Genomic DNA, 16530 nt, shown 5'->3' on the forward strand with positions numbered 1-16530 from the left:
CTGTGGACAACATGCGGCCCCCTCTGCCACCATCTGGGGCGCTCCGAGGCAGACACCCACGTGTGCAGGAGTGACAAGACCTCAGCTGGGCCATCTGGATTTGTTCATCGAAGCTGTGTCCCTTGGTGTCCCCACCATGTCCCGTGACCCTCCTCACACGTTCGAGGGGTAACCCCAGTGAACCCTCCTCACACAGTTGAGGGTAACCCCAGCTAACCGCTAGCCCGGGGCTGGCCCAGGAGCCAGGGAGCGAGGACTCCCCCCGCGGGCGCCTTTGCTCAGCACCGTGTTCCCTTCTGAGGGTCGCTGACCGGCCCAGAGGAAGGTAGCACTTCAGCGGCATTGCCACACCCAACCCAGGATTGATTTTGAGAACAGGATTCAGAAATCATTTTTAAAGACAGCATTTTCTGTTTGGCTTGGAACCCTGTCTACAAAGTTGATGATATGAATGAGGAAGCACACGGCACTTACAAGCGCCATCGAGGAGCACGGCTTCCAAAGGGGGCCCGGAGCTGGGAGGTGTCCCCGCTGCCGCCACCCTCCACCTTGGGCAAAGGGACCAAATGCCAATTGAAACCAGCAGCAAGTGGATCAAAAAAGTTTATTTTGAATATTTAATTTAAAAAAATCATACCTATGAGGTGTGCTACAGAAATTCAGATACAGTAACTGCACCCACACCCAACCTAACTGGTGAGCTGATGCTGCAGGAACACCCCTGGGAGGGAAGCCACGCCCCCAGGGGGAAGCCACGCCCCCAGGGAGGGGAACCTGCGCCTGTCCTGGCAGCCCACACCCACACGGTCCACCTGGCCCCGCCCCCGAGCCCCGCCGAGGGCGATGCGCTCCCCACTCCCCCTGCGGGGTCCATGGAGCTGTCAGGGGAGCATCCTGGGTCAGACCACCACTCGTTCACGTCCTGTGTTTAGCCACATCGCTCCATCAAATTCACTGTCCTTTTAAGTCGATACTTTGGCAGAAGAGCAAGATCCCCTTCGCGGGAAGAACGCCTCTGACAATTCACATGAGAAGGCACCTGCGTACCCGCAGCGAGTGGCCGTTTCCCACACGACAGATGCATGTCAGGGTGACACGAAGGTAGCCGAGTGCAGGCCTCCCAGCGCCGGGCCGCCCGAAGGCCCAGAGCCAGAGGAGGGGAGGGCAGAGACCCCGGGCAAGACAGGGAGATGTGGGACAAAGACCGGATCCTTACTAAACGCAAGTCCTGTGGGATTTCATGTAGGACAGGGTTTCTCACCTGGCCTTAAAGCTCACATGCTTTCTAGCAAATTCCTTCCATTCTGCCTTTGCATCGGGCCCTTCCCCCCTCCTCCAAACACTGAAACTCCAGGGGGACTCCCTTCTGGGGACAGTGACCCACAAGGCCGTCGTCGGAGTAGCAGGCAACGAAGTGAAAGGTCTCACGTTTGTCCTGGGATCTCGCCGCTGCCCATGGGGTGAGGGCAGCACATGTGCAGACGAACTAAGGGTCCCCGAAGGGGCTCCATGTGACAGTCAATTTGGCAAGAAGAAAACATCTTGAATGCAGGAAAACGATTCCCAAAGGCCTCCCATGGAACATGATTACAATATATTAGCAAATTCTGTGGCATAAACGTTTTAAAAGCATCGGCAATAGTATTAAATATAAAAGCAGTATGTGCCTTTCCGCCGCAAGCCGACGTCTGGGGGGGGGCGGGCCGGCCGCGAGGGGCGGGGCGGTGAACCCGCGGGGGGGGGGGGGGGACCGCCACGCCCCTACAGCCGCCTAGGCCCCTACTGCCGCAGCTCCACGTAGTTGGCCGGGAAGAGCCCGTACCTGCCCTTGCACAGCCCGCGCCACCAGCCGTCATCGATCATCTCGATGTTGGTGATGATGTCGTCAGGGTCGAAGGAGATCTCGTCATCGCCCGCTAGGGAAGAGGCACAGAAGCGACAGTGACATCACTGTTTCCTGCTCAGCCAGGGGGGGCTACCTGGTGGCCAGCCGACTGCTGGGCGCAGTGTCTTCTCTGGCGGGCCTGTCCCTGGTCCTGGGGACTTCACAGAACCCTGAGGGCGCATGGGGCACCCAGGCACGGCAGCTTCAGACAGCGAATGGTTCAGAGACGACTGAAGGTAACGTGTGTGTGTGTGTGTGTGTGTGTGTGTGTGTGTCTGGACGGAATTTCTGTAGTACTAAAATTGTTTCAAAATAAATTATTTTGTACACACTGCAGTAAGGCTCTAAAAGCCGGATACTTAAAGGACGAGTTACCAGCCAAGGACCAGCACGAGGGACCCGTTGCCCCCGCCCACGTGCTGCGGGCTCCTCACCGGCCTGGTAGTCGTAGAGGGCGATGGCTGTGATCCCAAGGTCATTCTCGTACTCGTCGTAGGTGTTCTCCTCTAAAAATAAACCGAGATAAGACTTGAGAGCCAGCCAAGGTCCCATGAATCCCGTGGCCACTGATACTTTCTGTCACAAACCCTCCCTAAGGTCCGGGTGCAGACTCCCAGCCAGAAGTGCTGGGCGCTGGCCGGGGAGACGGACTGGGGACGTCAGGCACCTTCCAGCAACAGGTGGACCCGGCTTGTAAAGAGCAAAGCCCCCGACTCGGACACCAGCTGGTCAGTTTAATTATCTTGTCGGCTTTGACTATAACTTTGTTTTCTCAGTTTTTCCATTGATTTGAGAGAGAATGAAAAGGGAGAGAGGGAAGGAGGAAGAGAGAGCATCAACTCATCGTTCCATGTAGTTGTACACTCACTGGTTACTTCTTGAGTGTGCCCTGACCAGGGAATTAGCCCATGACCTTGGTGCACCTGGAGAACACTGTCCACTGAGCCACCTGGCCAGGGCCTGAGTGTTAATTTATAACATGCAGTCCTTTTAGAAGGGTTGTATCAGTATCCAAGCACAGAAGCGGGAGCCCAGGGACCCCACGCCTCCATCACCCTCGGGCAGAAGGTAAGCACTCCAGACAACTGTCCTGTCCCCTAAGGGGGTCAAGCGGCCTGTGACGAACCTGTCCGACAGACACAGGACACCTCGTCTCAAACACGTGAGGCCAGTTTCAGTAGTCAGCCAACTCCAACGTCTACAAAGACTTCAGAGCCGACAGAAACCACCTCCCCAGACCCCAAGGCACTGGCTCCCGGGGCGGGCGGTGGAGACCTGTGCTCCTCTAAGCAGAGAGCAGCAGAGGCCCCTGCCTGCGGCGCCCCAGCACAAGCAGGAGCTCCCAGGACCCTCGGAGGCCATGTCACGCCACCAGGGGTCCAGGGCCCATCCTGTTAGTGGACCTGCGGGCACAGGCGAGGGGAGCAGGCCTGTCACCAGGAAACAGACAATTTTCCCGGAGGAAGAGCGGAACGTAACGAGCGCCCTCCCCAGAGCGAGCAGAAGCCCCTGTACCTCCTTGATAGTGGCCTGGGGCCTCCGTGGCTTCGTAGACAGCCTCGGGGGCATAGGCCAGGCCCTGCTGGCTGCCAGCCTCGCGGTAGTCGGCGGCCTCCCTGCTGTACACGGGCTCGGGCTCGGGCTCACTCACCGGGCCCCTGCAGCTCAGCTCGGCCTTGAATGAGGCCGCGTCCTAGGAAGAGACAGCGAGACGTTTCTCAGGGCCTGTCCTGGGTCACCACACTTTATAGTCCCTGCGGGACCGGGAAACAGCAGAGGCATAAGGGGGTGTGACCTGCTGACACTCGGGATGCTTGGAGGCTAGTCACAGGTCAGTGCCAAGAGGACCGGGCGCCGCTTCCTCCTGGGTGGCCCCACACCCAGCACCCTCGTCTGGCAGTAACTAAGACTTGTGGCCTCGGCCCTCATGGTGTCACCAAGACACTTCCCATAGCAGCCAAGGCCGCAGACGGCAGGCTCTGTTCTGACCCAGGCGCAGGTAAGGGAGGGGCCAGTGAGCCCTGTCCAAGTGCAGGGCCTTGGGGGAGTCCACACTGCGGTCAGTCTCCAGGACTTCCGAGCCCAACAGAAGTCCTGAACTATTCACCGTCCAATGACAAGGTCAGAGACATCCGGCCAGACGTGGGAGCCACTCAAGGGTTACTGCGTGGAAGCAACAGGCCCAGAGTGCTTTGGGCAAGTCTTCCAGATGCAAAGGAAACAGACTCGGGGTCAGTGGCCAGGTTGTGGTGTGGGGACCCCGCTCTGGGCTGCCCAGCATGGCGCTGCCGCCCCACCTCCTGGCAGCACCAGCCCTGCCCTCCGCACATCACGTGGTCCGCCAGGGCTCCTGTCCCAGGACCCTCCTGCCCTCTGCAGTGGGGACAGCGAGTCAGCTCTGTCCATGGCGGCACGGAGCTGGGAAGGGTGCCTGTCCTGGAGAGTCAAGACTGCTCTGCAGTGAAAACGACACCAACCTCATAGATGGGGCTGGAAGGCGGCCCCTCCTGCGCCGGCTGTGGGGAGGGGGACGCCGGCGGGCTCTGCTGCTGGGCCCTGGCTTGTTCCTGCAGCGACAAGACGAGCAGTGATCAGAGCGGCCCAGGTCACCCGGGACCCAGCGTCGGAGGCCACACCCAAGCCTGACGCACACCCGCCACCCGAGGAAAGGGCAGGGGCATGGGCTGAGACCAGGCACCAGGAGGCTCGGGAGCAATTCTGATGGGCAGGGGGCACCCCAAGAAAGAGGCCCTCGGTGGCCACAGCCCGCCTGCGCCACCACACACGTGAGGTACGTGCCACGCCTTCGGGAGGGCGGCCGCACTGGTATGAGGTGGTCTGTGGCTCACCACGCCCCGTGCGGGGGAGGAGTTAGATGACCGCTTGGGACAGAGCGGATGCTGTAGTGGTCTGAGACATTTAGGGGCTTTCAAATGGGGTGAGAGTGTTTTGTACATAGAACAGAAATGAATCTTTGGGGCCCAGAGAGTGGACTGTGGTGGACAGAATAATGGTCACTCAATGGTGTCAACATCTAATCCCAGATCCCGTGACGATGCCCTCACGTGACAAACAGGGACACACACATGAGGTGCGGGTTTGAGGTGGGAGGTCCTCCTGGCTGAGGGGAGTGTGGTCAAGAGCCGGCGGGTGGCACGGCTGGGGACACGCCACGGAGCCTCCTCCCTCCAACAGGGAGGGTGGCGGTGCCGTCCTGGGAAGACAGAGCCCCGAGCCTGGGCACGGCTGTCACCCTGAGCAAGCCACTGTGCGACCCGCCCCACCAGGACAGTCACAGTTCTCATGTCACCAGGAATCTTGTGGGTTTAATGCCCCAGGCAGGAGAGTATTCTCTTTTTTTTTTTTTTCATGACAATGAGCAAAACCACAGTTCAGTCCACATGCACGTATCTTAGTCCCACAACCTATTTGGCTCACATAGCTCTCTGCAGGATGGGCCCACTCACAGGTCTGTCTGAGCCGAGAGGCCTGGCCTTACAGAGCTCGTGCAAACAAAGCCAACACTTGTTTTTAGTTTTGCGCCTGAAGAAGGGAAGGTGACTTGACTGTGTTTTCCTGAAGGCTGTGCCTGGGCTGGGCTGGGTGTGGGCGCCCAGGGAGGCTGCGGGCTTACGTCTGAATCGCTTCTACAATGCCCTGCGGCAGCCCCGCCCACGGGCACGTGCTGAAGCCCTCCAGGGGCCCCAGGTGGGCGGGGAGTCTCTCTGGACCTTCCCCAGGGCAGAGCCACCCCGTGCAGGGCCGGACGCAGGAGGGACAGCACACAGAGGGACAGAGGGACAGAGGGCCTCGAAGGAAGAGCAGGGCAGCGGCGCCGGCCAGCCCCCTCCCACACGCAGCCGCCCCGCCCCCCCCTCACGTCCGCCCGCCGCTCGCTCACGCTCACGTCCAGCTGCCTGCGGGCCTCCTCCTGCTCCTGCCTCTCCTTGGCCATCCTCTGCGCCCGCTCCGCTTCCGCCCGCCGCCGGTCCTCTTGCTCCTTCTCCTTGGCCAGGTTTTCAAAGTTCGCTCTGATGTTGCTGGTCTTGCTGTTGGCTACAGCAGGGAGGGGAGGAGAGAGCCCTGACATCAGACAGCACCATCGCCCAGGATGGACCCGAGTCCCGCATGGGGGGACCACGCCCACGAGGTCCAAGCAGCCCTGGCCCGACTGAGAAGGGGCCGGCCCCCCGCTGCCGGCTTGGCCCCCACCGTGAACAGCCTGTGCCTTCGTGTGTCCTGCACAGGCGGGCGGACGAACCCCACAGCCTTGCATCTGGCGCGTTCTGTATTCCACAGGTCCCCGTGTTCTCTACCAGCCCGCTTCCCCCAAAGACACCTGTGAGTGTACGTCTTGTGTTTGGGTGACGGGGGAAGGCGCACACACCGTGGCCGCACGGGAGGCTCGGGGCGTCACGAGCAGACACGTGTGAGACTGAGCTGCGAGCCGGGCTGGTGTATGCTCGTTTGGATGTGGGGGACATCTCCTCCAACAAACAAACAGCCTCTCAGGTCAAGAAAAGCAGCCACATTATATGCTTCAACGGGAAATTCAGCGAAGCTCAAGCAAAGCTGACTGCTGGGAAACTCGCACCCACTCCCGGGAGCGGGACAGGGTCCCATTCCACTTAGAGCCTGCGACAATGCTAATGATGACGTCAATGAATGCCGTTTTCCAGGTGTGTATAGTGAGACGAAATTCACTGTTTGGAAGCCCAGTGTAACTCAGTGACCCAGGACTTTTCCACAGGACAAACCTCCCTGTGCAGCGAGACCCTGCAGGACACTGAGAGGGCTCTGCCTGGGGGGCACCGAAAGACCACCCACTGGGGCCCACAAAAGCTCTGGCAGCACCTTCTCATCCAAGAGAGCTTCACAACAGAAATGCAAACAACGCCACCCTCCTGCGGTTTGTTTTGTAGTTATTTTTGCATAGAAGGTATTGTTAATACATGATGGTGTTATCGTTTTTAAACGAATTAGTGAAATTTTAAATCCTTCTGTTTAAACGCAAACCTTGCAAAGATTAAGACATCGCCACAGAATTTCTTTAGGACCCCCCCATGATGATTCCTACATGTGCCCCAGGGTCCAGAGACCACTGGGCCTGAGATGCAGGCTCTGGCCATCCACAGTCAACACCGGGGACGCTCTCCTCCCTCATTTTAATTTACATATTCACCACGTTCTATCACGTGTAACATTTTCCCTAACTAAATGTGGGCGCGGCCCTCGGGACTGAACTGTGCGCCCCACAGACCCATGGACTGCAGGATGCCATTCGAGCAGCAGTCACCTGGGAGGATGGACCGTGCGAGCCTGGCCCACAGCCCAGGAGTGAGGAGAGGAGAGCACGCCCCCTGCTCCGGGCAGGCGTGTTGTAGCCAAGGCTCACTGGCTCAGCTGGCCAGCCAGGGGCTGCAGGACTGGGACCCTCCCAGAACCTGGTCCCGGCAGAGCAGAGGCCCCCACCTCCGCTTTGGGAAGCACCCCCAGGCAGACCCCATCCCTGGGGAGTGCCGCAGGCGGTGTCTGGAGGGCGCCCTGGGCTCTGGGTCGTCATCAAGAGGGAATCACATCCTTCCAGAAGACACACAGCAGAGCCATGCTGTCCCCAGTACCCCACCTGCTCCGGCCACAGCCTCCCAGACACCCTGGGCCCTCAGCATTCTCCTGGGGACAGCAGGGATGTCTCCGGGGAGAGCCACAGCGCTGCTGGGCCTGCGAGGACTCACCTGCTTCGACAGGGACCGTCTTCTGATAAGTGGAGGACACCTTGGCGACATCCTCAAAGGTGGAGGCATTCTACCAAGACAGGAAGGGGGAGTCAGTCAGGAGGGCACCTTGCTCCTCACACCGCAGCCAGCGCCCACCTGACGCACAAGCCCACACCCGCCCTGATATTCTGTGAGAACCAGCCAGGACGCCCACGGCTTCACATCGCCCTCTGCCGTGCAGATTAACTGAGGCGTGAGACGCGTCCGCAGTCACACGTGCTGATGGTCACGAGATCGGGGCCAGAATAAAATCCCACCACTGTGGTGTGGGGGTGCAAGGATCACAAGGGCAGGGGGCTACTCTGCAGGGCACTGCGGCGGGGGACACACACCTGTCCAGACCACTGAGTGGATGACAGCAAGGCCGGGGCAGTTATTGCGCCTTCCTAAGCCTAAGGCTCCCGAGGGCACAACACGGACAGACGGAGGAAGGGCGCGGGAGAGAGCACCTTGCTTGCAGGACTCATGGCAACGCCGCACATGACCCCTGACCAGCTCCACCCACGGCACCCACAGGGGGGTGGCCCGCTGTCCTCACCAGGAGGAGAAACCACAGTCACCACCACACTGGCTGTCTGAGCCGGGTCACCTCCCAGGGACCTCACGCTCCTGACCACCTCCGGGGGTCTCCCCACACCTCCCCAGGATGCTCTAGTCTCTTCCATCTTAAAATGGATTCATCCCTTTGGGTGACCACTACCCAGCCCACCCAGACCATGGGGTGAAGTGGGCCCAAACTGGCCACCTCCATGGCTCTCCCCTCAACTGCCCCTCACAGCTTCAAAGTAACGTCCTCACCAGGGCCACAATTCCACCACACTGCCACCCAGACACAGCGCCACCAGCAGCAAGCCTGGGTGCAGGTGACAATCCCTCCTTGAAACTCAACCCTAGGACCAGCACACTGTGGGCAGCCCCATATGGCTGGGCACATCCCAGGGCGCTCCAGCCCTCCTGACCTCTGTGGCCCCGGGCCCTGACCACTGCACGGGCTCCACCCAGGCACCCCTAGGCCACGTTGCACCCCTCATTCAGCCAGTCTCGTCTTACCACCTGTCCCACCCACAGCAAACTCACCTTAACCACCCTGCTCCTCGTGAGAGCTCAGCAGCGGGCTACACCATCTACCTGGGGCGTCCTGTGGTCCTCGTCACCTAATAAGCCTGCCAACCTTACCAACCACCCTGCTGAGCTCACTGCTTCCTTCCTGTACCACCGGCCCAGGCCAGTGCCCTGCACCGCACCACAACAGAAACCATCTCCTAATGGGGGCTGTGGCCTCACAGCTCCGCCCCTGCCCCTGCCATCAAAACTTCCCCTAAAGAACACTGAGTCCCCACGGGCTCTACAGGGCTCCAAAAGATGCTCCCTACCAGCTCCTCACCCCACCCACCCTCGGCAGTGCAGCCCTACAATCCTTAGCTCAGGGGTCGGGAACTTTTTTGGCTGAGAGAGCCACGAACGCCACATATTTTAAAATGTAATTCCATGAGTGTCATACAATGACCTGTGTCGGTTACGCATTATCCAATAAAAATTTGGTGTTGTCCGGGAGAACAGCTGTGATTGGCTCCAGCCATCCACAACCATGAACATAAGCGGTAGGAAATGAATGGATTATAATACATGAGAATGTTTTATATATATATATTTATATATATATATATATATATATATATTTTTTTTTTTTTTTTTTTTTTTTTTTTGTATTTTTCCGAAGCTGGAAACAGGGAGGCAGTCAGACAGACTCCCACATGCACCTGACAGGGATCCACCCAGCACGCCCACCAAGGGGCGATGCTCTGCCCATCTGGGGCGTTGCTCTGTTGCAACCAGAGCCATTCTAGCACCTGAGGCAGAGGTCATGGAGCCATCCTCAGCGACGGGCCAACTTTGCTCCAATGGAGCCTTGGCTGCGGGAGGGGAAGAGAGAGACAGAGAGAAAGGAGAGGGGGAAGGGTGGAGAAGCAGATGGGTGCTTCTCCTGTGTGCCCTGGCCGGGAATCGAACCTGGGACTCCCGCACACCAGGCCGATACTCTACCACTGAGCCAACCGGCCAGGGCCTGTTTTATATATTTTTTTAATTATTTTTAATTTTTAATTTTTTTCTTTACAGGGACAGAGAGAGAGTCAGAGAGAGAGAGGGATAGATAGGGACAGACAAGACAGGAACAGAGAGAGATGAGAAGCATCAATCATCAGTTTTTCGTTGGGACTCCTTAGTTGTTTATTGATTGCTTTCTCATATGTGCCTTGACTGCGGGCCTTCAACAGACCAAGTAACCCCTTGCTTGAGCCAGTGACCTTGGGTCTAAGCTGGTGAGCATTTTTTATTTTTATTTATTTATTTATTTATTTATTTTTGTATTTTTCCGAAGCTAGAAACGGGGAGAGACAGTCAGACAGACTCCCGCATGCGCCCGACCGGGATCCACCCGGCACGCCCACCAGGGGGCGATGCTCTGCCCCTCCAGGGGGTCGCTCTGCCGCGACCAGAGCCACTCCAGTGCCTGGGGCAGAGGCCAAGGAGCCATCCCCAGCGCCCGGGCCATCTTTGCTCCAATGGAGCCTAGGCTGCGGGAGGGGAAGAGAGACAGAGAGGAAGGAGAGGGGGAGGGGTGGAGAAGCAGATGGGCGCTTCTCCTGTGTGCCCTGGCCGGGAATTGAACCCGGGACTTCTGCACGCCAGGCCAACGCTCTACCACCGAGCCAACCGGCCAGGGCGCATTTTTTATTTTGCTCAAGCCAGATGAGCCCGCGCTCAAGCTGGCGACCTTGGGGTCTTGAACCTGGGTTGGTCCTCGGCATCCCAGTCCAACGCTCTATCCACTGCACCACTGCCTGGTCAGGCCTGTTTTATATTTTTAACGTTATTATTTTTTTATTAAAGATTTGTCTGCGAGCCAGATACAGCCATCAAAAGAGCCACATCTGGCTTGTGAGCCATAGGTTCCCGACACCTGTCTTAGCTGGTCAGACTGCAGTGATCCATCCTGACACCCATGTGGCCTACAGGACAAACACACACACACCCCCATCCCCTATTGGCCAGCAGGAGCCCCGCCCCATCCCCATCCCCTATTGGCCAGCAGGGGCCCCGCCCCACCTCCATACCCTATTGGCCAGCAAAGGCCTCGCCTCATCCCCATACCCTATTGGCCAGCAGGGGCCCCACCCCATCCCCACCCCCTATTGGCCAGCAGGAGCCCCACCCCATCCCCATACCCTATTGGCCAGCAGGGGCCCCGCCCCATCCCCATACCCTATTGGCCAGCAGGGGCCCCGCCCCATCCCCATGCCCAGTGCCCTGCGAGGTTCCGCCCCCACACCTGCACACACTCTGCGTCTGCTCTCCAGTTTCATGCTCCATCTTTCCTGGTGATCTCCCACCCGCCACTCAAAACTGAGCTCGGACCTCACTTCCTCCTCAGCACCTTCCTAGCCCTCCCTGAGCCCCACGCCCTGCCACTCGATCCAGTGGTGGAGCCCCCAGGGGGCGGCTGTCTGTGTGGTCAGCCGTGAGCCCGACGGAGGCGGAACACTGTGAAGACCAGCTCTGTGGCCGTGACCACGGGCCAGGCACAGGACGGGGCAGGTGACCTCATGCACCTGCCGAGTGGACTAAGGGAGGGGGAGCAGCGCCCAGTGGAGGCAAATGAGGCTGGTGTGCGGCCAGGGCAACCACCTCGTCCCGAGAGTCCAGAGCCAGTGGAGGGACAAGCCCCACAGGCTCCTGGGGGAGGGGGACAAGGCCGTTTCCGTGGGAACAGCTGAAGACGTGGCACTGTGGTCAGCACCTGGCTCTAGGTGGACGCGGTTCAGAGGACCCAGGGACGTGCTGCTCTGGGTTGGCGTAATCCCAGAGGATAGCCGCCACGTGCGGTGTTGAGCTCTCCCACATGGCAGTGTGAACAGGGGCACAGGCTGATTGGGTGGACTGCTCTGCACTTTACACCCACACAGCCCCGGGTTCTGGGGCTCTCCTGTCGGCCCTCGAGTCTGAACGTCTGGGTCGTGATGGTGGCCCAGCCCCTCATGGCTGAGCCTGCCTGGCAGGGACCCGGACTAAAACTGGGACAAGGCCAGGATCTGCCTCATAGCACAGCTGTGAGGGGACACACTGACGGGGCCCGGTGCACAACCTGACTTATACGTCTGTCTGCACCTGTGACCACACAAGCCAGGTGCCACCTGGAACCAGGCAGCAAATGGTGCATCACCACCAGGAGCCCGTCAGTGCCCGGACCTCCTGGCTGGAAGCCACGGGCCCAGACGGGGAGCACTCACCTTGTCCATCCGGTCCTTCTGCACACCGTACTTTCCGCCGAATCCTTTGGAGTAGTCTGAAATGTGGCACAGCACAACACTTACTCTCAGGCCGCAGACGGGACCGGCAGGGGGCAGACGGCAGGCGCATGCAGACAGGACCCGAGGCAGCCCGGAAACGCACCCGGAGAGAAAGAACACGAGAAGCCCACCAGTGCCCCACCCACTCCCGTGTCAGGCAGTGGGAGGCGTGAGCATGCTTCCGCATTCTCCGGAGGGATGGTGGCCCGGGGACGCGGTGCCCTGGCAGTGCAGCTCTCCGCCAGCACAGTCTTCCCACCCGCGGCTCCCTCTCACTCTTCAAGAGAAATTTCATGGGGAAAACTACCAGCTGAACACTACGTGACGGTCACACCATCAGGCAGTGTTGGCGCCGTGTAGCGCCGTGGCAGGACCAGGCGAGGGCCACCGCCTTCCGTCCCCCGAACACAGTCACGAATCGACATGGGGACAGACAGCCCCAATGCTGCCCTGCAAACGGAGCAATTGACTCGTGTTCCAATCACGTGTCTGGGTTCTAAAATCCACATCTGAATTCGGGCGGGAATTAAGTAACTGCTTGAAGGAAAAATGCGTTTGCCCCTCGGACAGTGGAGGCACACACTAGAAAGTCCCCTGTGCTCTCAGCTCTGTGTGCACACTGCTGGGCTGTGTGACGGGATCCAGAGGCAGGGTCTTCCCAAAACAAAGCAACGAAAACACCTCCCACTCGGAGCCTAAAAACACCATCACAGGTGAAACACAGCGAAGGCACGCGGCACGCCTGCCCCACGCCCCTCATCGCCGCGGCAGGAGGGCGGCTTGCTCAGTGACTCCCGGAAGTCACGGTTAACGGCAGGAGCGCCCACAGAAGGCTATGGGGGACCAGACACCCTATTCCGGAAACTGGCTGTGTTATGGTGCTGGGAGAGCAATCACATTTTACAAAACACAAATCCCAAAGGTTTTAGGGGAGGAGGATGCATGCTTCTACTCATCCAGCGTAACGCTGGGTCTACAATGTCCCAGTGCCCCAACACGTGGCCGTGGGTGACGCAGGGCTGAGCCCTGAAGTCTGTGCTAGGCGCGGCTGCACTGGAGGGAGGCGGGGCGGGTGGAGGGGGGTCAGGGCGGGCTGCTGAGCAACTGTGCCTTGCTGGGACTCGTGCTTGGCCAGTCTCTCCTTGTAATCAAACCCCACAGCACAGGAGTCCTGCCTCTCGGATTGAACACCAAATCTGCCTCCGAAACCAGTCTTATAATCTGGAAATCCACAAGCGACAGTGGGAGAACACCAGAGGAAACAGCCAGTTAGACGCAGGAGCACGTGCACGGTCGGATAATCGGATACGCGGCCGAGAGCCGCCCTGGGGCTCTCCCGGCTACAGGCATCCAGACGTGCAGCCCAGATCTGGGCGCAGGTTAGGCACAGTCCGGGCAGGGAAGCCACCCCGTGCTGCAAGGTCTTCCTAGGGCCCGAGTCATGCTGCAGCCAGAGAACACGTCTCTCTCTCTCTGCGTGTGAAGAAGAGACATGTAGCCCGACTCACGCAGCGGCACTAGCCCCACTCCTGACTGAAGGTGGGGGTCATCTGGGTCACACGCTTTTCCCAGGGACGGCTGCGTTCTCATCAGAGAACACTCTAGGTAGAGGAAGCGTTTTTCTTTCACAAACTATGGCACCTTTTATCACCAAGATGCCATGGGCTGGGGACACGGTCGCCCCTGCAGCCGCACTGTGAGGGCGGAACACAGCACCCCAGCATCGCTGCAGGCAACGCCTGGCTTCCTCAGTGGGTGGCCCCTGCTTCTCCTCTGCAGCGCTCCCACAGGGAGGCAGGGCAGGAAGCTACAGGAGCCGAGGTTTTCTCAGAACCACGGGAGGCGTGATGCCCCAGACAGTGAAGACAAAACCACACCGTCACAGAAACGCAGTGAGAACACAGCACGTCAGGACCTGCACATGTACACCCGCCAGCCCTGCAGGCGACCCTGCCCGTAAGCAGGAAGCAGATGTACCTTTCTGGGAGTCGTGCAGCTGGAGCTTCTCCTGGTGGTCCCAGCCCAGCGCGCACTTGTCCTGTCTGTCCGTCTGCACCCCAAACTTCCCTCCGAAGCCTTTCACGTAGTCTGTGTGGACAACAAGAGGCCCGGCGCCAGGATTAGCGGGCAGCGTGGGCGAGGGCAGGAAGGCGTTGTCAGTGCTCTCACATAAACAAGCGTCTGCGTTTGTCCTCAACTCCTACATCTTCGGTCAAACTCTGGGTCACATTAAGGCAGGGGTCGGGAACCTATGGCTCGTGAGCCAGATGTGGCTCTTTTGATGGCTGCATCTGGCTCGCAGACAAATCTTTAATAAAAAAATAATGTTAAAAATATAACATTCTGGGCCCTGGCCAGTTGGCTCAGCGGTGGAGCGTCGGCCTGGCGTGCGGGGGACCTGGGTTCGATTCCCGGCCAGGGCACACAGGAGAAGCGCCCATTTGCTTCTCCACCCCCCCCTCCTTCCTCTCTGTCTCTCTCTTCCCCTCCCGCAGCCAAGGCTCCACTGGACCAAGGATGGTCCCGGGCACTGGGGATGGCTCCTTGGCCTCTGCCCCAGGCGCTAGAGTGGCTCTGGTCGTGGCAGAGCGACGCCCTGGAGGGGCAGAGCATCGCCCCCTGGTGGGCAGAGCGTCACCCCTGGTGGGCGTGCTGGGTGGATCCCGGTCGGGCGCATGCGGGAGTCTGTCTGACTGTCTCTCCCCGTTTCCAGCTTCAGAAAAAAAAAAAATACAAAAAAAATATATATATAACATTCTGGCCCTGGCCGGTTAGCTCAGCGGTAGAGCATCGGTCTGGCATGCAGGAGTCCCGGTTCGATTCCCGGCCAGGGCACAGAGGAGAAACGCCCACCTGCTTCTCCACCCCTCCCCCTCTCCTTCCTCTCTGTCTCTCTCTTCCCCTCCCGCAGCCGAGGCTCCATTGGAGCAAAAGATGGCCCAGGTGCTGGGGATGGCTCTCTGGCTTCTGCCTCAGGCACTAGAATGGCTCTGGATGCAACAGAGCGACGCCCCAGAGGGGCAGAACATCGCCCCCTGGTGGGCATGCCGGGAGTCTGTCTGACTGCCTCCCCGTTTCCAGCTTCGGAAAAATGGAAAATAAATAAATAATAAAATAAAATTCTTATGTATTATAATCCATTCATTTCCTACCGCTTATGTTCATGGTTGCGGGTGACTGGAGCCAATCACAGCTGTCCTCTGGGACAACACCAAATTTTTATTAGATAATGCGTAATGTACACAGGTCATTGTATGGCTCTCATGGAATTACATTTTCAAATATGTGGCGTTCACGGCTCTCTCAGCCAAAAAGGTTCCCCACCCCTGCATTAAGGGGACCTCCTGCAGAACGTCTACAAAATAACCCTATCTATAATCTCAACTCTGTGAATAACCCATGTGAGAAGCTCCCACACTGTGACACCACCGTGGTGGGACACACGGCCGTCCCCACCAGCGATGCCCCGGGGCGCGAGAGCCCACAGAGTGTGGAGATCTGACCTCTTACGTAACAGCTGCTTTGGGTTTGCTGCTCCCACCCAAGCTGAGCGATGAACTGGAGCAGCATCTACTCTGAGCGGCTGAGTCTGGGTCCCATTCGGCTCCGGTTAACGCCTGCTGCACTAATAGCTGCTGGCTGTGGAACAAGGGAAAACCGACACTACCTTTCTGGGACTCGTGCTTCTCCGTTTTGCCTTGATACTCGAAGCCAACAGCGCTTTTGTCCACCTTGTCCTTGTCGATGCCGTACTTGCCACCGAAGCCTCTGGAGTAATCTGAAAACAAGGAAGCCGCGCTTACACCCCGGCCGCGACATCAGGGAGCGCACGCGGGTCTCAGCCGTCGGTGAGCTCCTGTGTCACTCCAGCAAAACTCAAGCCCCCCAGGCCCCCGGTGGGACCACCGAGAACGTGGTCGGGACTTGTGCGGGCCAGAGCACGAGGAGGGGCCCCACGGCAGGGCGCGAAGAGCGGCTCCGCCCCCATCCCTGAGACCGCTGTTCACGACAGAGCTTCTGAGGTGACGGACTCAGTGTCCTCTGACCAACAATCCCATTTCCAGGAATGTGTTCTTTTGAATAACTGCTTGTGTATGTGAGATGCAGGTGTATAAATACTCACTACAGCCAATTCTCAACATCAAAAAATTGGGAATAACCTAAATACTACACTCAAAGAGGACAGGTTTAATGGATGAGGATATCATGAAACAGACGACAGAACCGTCATTAAAAACATGGCAGAGGGGCCCTGGCAGGTTGGCTCAGTGGTAGAGCATCGGCCTGGCATGCAGAAGTCCCGGGTTCGATTCCCGGCCAGGGCACACAGGAGAAGCGCCCATCTGCTTCTCCACCCCTCCCCCTCTCCTTCCTCTCTGTCTCTTTCTTCCCCTCCTGCAGCCGAGGCTCCATTGGACCAAGGATGGCCCGGGCACTGGGGATGGCTCCTTGGCCTCTGCCCCAGGCGCTAGAGTGGCTCTGGTCGCGACAGAGCGACGCCCCGGAGGGGCAGAGCATC

At 58.8% G+C, this 16530-nt stretch overlaps 1 protein-coding gene across 3 annotated transcripts in view; it reads right to left on the minus strand.

Annotated features, from left to right (window-relative positions):
• Positions 1-585: 585 nt before the first annotated feature.
• The window catches only part of CTTN (cortactin), a 33095-nt gene continuing 17150 nt past the window's right edge, over positions 586-16530 (minus strand). For 2 of the 3 annotated variants that reach the window (XM_066382197.1, XM_066382282.1), the window contains exons 9-18: positions 15679-15789; positions 13989-14099; positions 13122-13232; positions 11952-12007; positions 7621-7690; positions 5793-5941; positions 4363-4452; positions 3401-3578; positions 2320-2391; positions 586-1916 (exon numbers count right to left, since the gene is read on the minus strand). In XM_066382197.1, coding sequence (XP_066238294.1) covers positions 1780-1916; positions 2320-2391; positions 3401-3578; positions 4363-4452; positions 5793-5941; positions 7621-7690; positions 11952-12007; positions 13122-13232; positions 13989-14099; positions 15679-15789 — 1085 coding nt within the window. In that variant the 3' untranslated portion in view covers positions 586-1779. The remainder of the gene's footprint in view (positions 1917-2319; positions 2392-3400; positions 3579-4362; positions 4453-5792; positions 5942-7620; positions 7691-11951; positions 12008-13121; positions 13233-13988; positions 14100-15678; positions 15790-16530) is intronic. The other variant, XM_066382367.1, reaches the window with a different exon arrangement.

Source organism: Saccopteryx leptura, chromosome 1, assembly GCF_036850995.1.
Source record: "Saccopteryx leptura isolate mSacLep1 chromosome 1, mSacLep1_pri_phased_curated, whole genome shotgun sequence".
Lineage (NCBI taxonomy): Eukaryota > Metazoa > Chordata > Mammalia > Chiroptera > Emballonuridae > Saccopteryx > Saccopteryx leptura.